The 2,677-nt window shown below is 54.9% G+C and overlaps 1 protein-coding gene across 1 annotated transcript; it reads left to right on the top strand.

The window, feature by feature from the left end:
* The first annotated feature begins 37 nt into the window (after nt 1-37).
* On the top strand, nt 38-1,300 carry LOC101624994 (serine/threonine-protein kinase MARK2-like). Its single transcript, XM_012734954.1, has one exon. The coding sequence runs from the start codon at nt 38-40 to the stop codon at nt 1,298-1,300; it is 1,263 nt and encodes a 420-aa protein (XP_012590408.1).
* Nucleotides 1,301-2,677: the final 1,377 nt, after the last annotated feature.

The raw sequence follows: 2,677 nt of genomic DNA on the forward strand, positions 1-2,677 counted from the left end.
CCTCCAGACTCTGGGGGAGGGCAACTATGGCACAGTCATGCTCGCCCGGCACAAGCTCACGGGCACTTCGGTGGCTATAAAGATCATCACGAAACTGAAGGAAAAGACTAACGTGTCGCCGGAGCAGGAGGTGCGAAGCCTGAAGATGCTCAGCCACCCGCACATTGTCCAGCTCTTCCAGGTGGTGGAAAATACGGACAAGCTGGTGCTGGTAATGGAATATCAGGAGGGTGGTGATCTGCTGGGCTACCTGCAGCAGCACGGGTGCCTGTCTGAGCGTGAAGTCCATGACAAGTTCTGCCAGATCCTGTTGGCGCTTCAGCACTGCCATGCCAAGGGCACAGTACACCGGGATCTGAAGCCCGACAACCTGCTGTTGGACCATCAAGGCAAATTTAAGCTGGCAGACTTTTGGCTCAGCATGGAGTTCTTTGACGATCTGCTGAACGCATATTATGGCACGCCAGAGTACGCTGCACCCGAGATCCACCTTCACAGGCCTTACAACTGCCCCGGAGTGGACATTTGGAGCCTCGGGGTTGTATTGTACCGCATGGTGACAGGGTCACTGCCGTTCCTGGGTAAGAACGCCTGCGAGGTTGGGGAGCGCATAGTTAGTGGTAATTTTCACATGCCCGACTACCTGTCCACCCAGTGTCAGGAACTGTTGAGTAGGATGATGGTGCTTGACCCCAAGAAACGGGCCAACATCGACACCATCATTGATCACCCCTGGGTGAAAATGAGGAAGGGACTCCTGTCCCTCAGGGTGCCCTCCCACGACCACGTTGACCCGGCCATCATGGAGGCCATGATGTCCTTTGGGTTTCAAAGGAATCAGGTGCACAGAGCAGTGGCTGAGCAGAGGTATGACTCCATCATGGGCACCTTTTTAATACTCTGCTCCACAAAGCTGGAGGCAGAGGAGGAGGCGCAGAGGCATGCCATCTTCGGGGAGTACTCCCACCCCTCTGGGTCTGACTGTGCCGGTCCTTCCAAGAGGTACACACTTCAGCACGGCCTTTCCAGGAAAAACAATGATCCAGTAAAACCCTGTGTCCCGTGGACACAGTCCATGATCCAGAAAGAACAGGGCAGAAAGCCATTGGCCAGGGTCATATCCAGACCAGCGTGCAAGGCCAGATCCGGTCCTGTCAGCCAACTGCAACACACCAGGGAACACATGTTCCCCTATATTCCAGTTCCTGAGCTGGATGTCCCAGGGGAGCACAAGAATGCATCTATGCCAAGCCTCCGGCTGGAGGTTCCCCGAGAGATGGAGACCTCCTTGAAGCCATAAAACTATTTGGAATTGAGGGAACAGGAGAGCCCCTCCATGCCAGCCTCCCAACTGGAGGACCTCAGGGAGCACACAACTAGCTCAGTCCCAGCCACCAATCAGGAAGAAACAGAGGCACCTTTGACCACCTCTATTCCAGCCTGTCACCAACAGAACACTGTGGAGTCTGCGACATCATCTATGCCAGCACTCCAAATGGAGGACTGCGGGTTGCAGAAGATCACATCTGTGCCATCTGCCTAGCTGGAGTTTCCTGGGGAGTTTGAGAACACTTTCTTGCTCTCTTCCCAGCAGGAGGATCCTAGGGAGCCTGAGGGTACCTCTATGACTAGCCCACAGCTGGAATACAACGGGCAGCCTGAGACTACCTCTAAGATAGGCCCCCAGCTTGAGGATATCAGGGAGCCTGAGAATACCTCTGACACAGGCCCCCTGCTGGATAACCACAGGGAGCCCAAAATGACAACTGAGACAGGCCGCCAGCTGGAGGACCACAGGGACCATGAGATATCTCCTGTGCCAGGGCCCAGCCCGATCACCCTCCAGTCCATGGGGTCACATCTCTGCCAGCACCCAAGCTGCAGGAAAATCAGGAGCACAATTCGACCTCTATTGCCCAGCTGGAAGGACATGTGGAAAACTTAAACTCCACCTGCAGCACAGCACCTGAGCCCCAAAGGATGACCCAGGCACCTACCCCACGATGTGTCTGGTGCCGCGTCTTCCGGCGTAGTTCAGTAACACCAGAGAGCAGAGTCCAGTGTGATGAAAACGTGAAGACTCAAGACTCTCCCTGCACTCCCAGGCAAGGTGTGAAGACCAGAGCTCGTAATGTACTGAACATCATTCTGTGAGCGTGCTGTTGCTGCAAACATGGTGAAACCACTTAGTGGTCGCGGTGAATGCAGCAGAGCAGCAGGAAGGTGCCTGCAGAGGGGACAGGTGTTGTGTGCAGACAGAGTGTCCAGTGTGCAGGAGAGTGAGTGCTCCTCAGGCTAGAGAGGTAGCACTCTACCTGCAGGTGACAGATCACCCCCGAAAACTGAACTCTCCATGGGCTGTTGCAGAAGGGATCATCCTAGTCATCTGTACCTCAGCAGGTGCCCTGCCTCTGCCTTCTTGTCCTGAACACATGGCTTTGGCTTCGTCCACTTTTTCAACCCCTGTCATGCTACCTGTAGTGTGGTCCAAGTGTTGGGTTGTGTCCACAATCTGCCTAAGCCCACTGGCCACCACACATTGGGGTTTAGAGTCCCAGTGGCCTGAATAGACACTGACCCTTTGGTAAGGCCAGTAGCTGAATGGGAAAATTTAGTCTCAGAGTAGTAAGCCAGGCCAGCATGGGTGGGCATGAGGGATGGGGGTGGTGTCTCTCTC

This window comes from Condylura cristata, unplaced genomic scaffold, assembly GCF_000260355.1.
Source record: "Condylura cristata isolate star-nosed mole 26May11 unplaced genomic scaffold, ConCri1.0 scaffold00168, whole genome shotgun sequence".
Classification (NCBI taxonomy): Eukaryota; Metazoa; Chordata; class Mammalia; order Eulipotyphla; family Talpidae; genus Condylura; species Condylura cristata.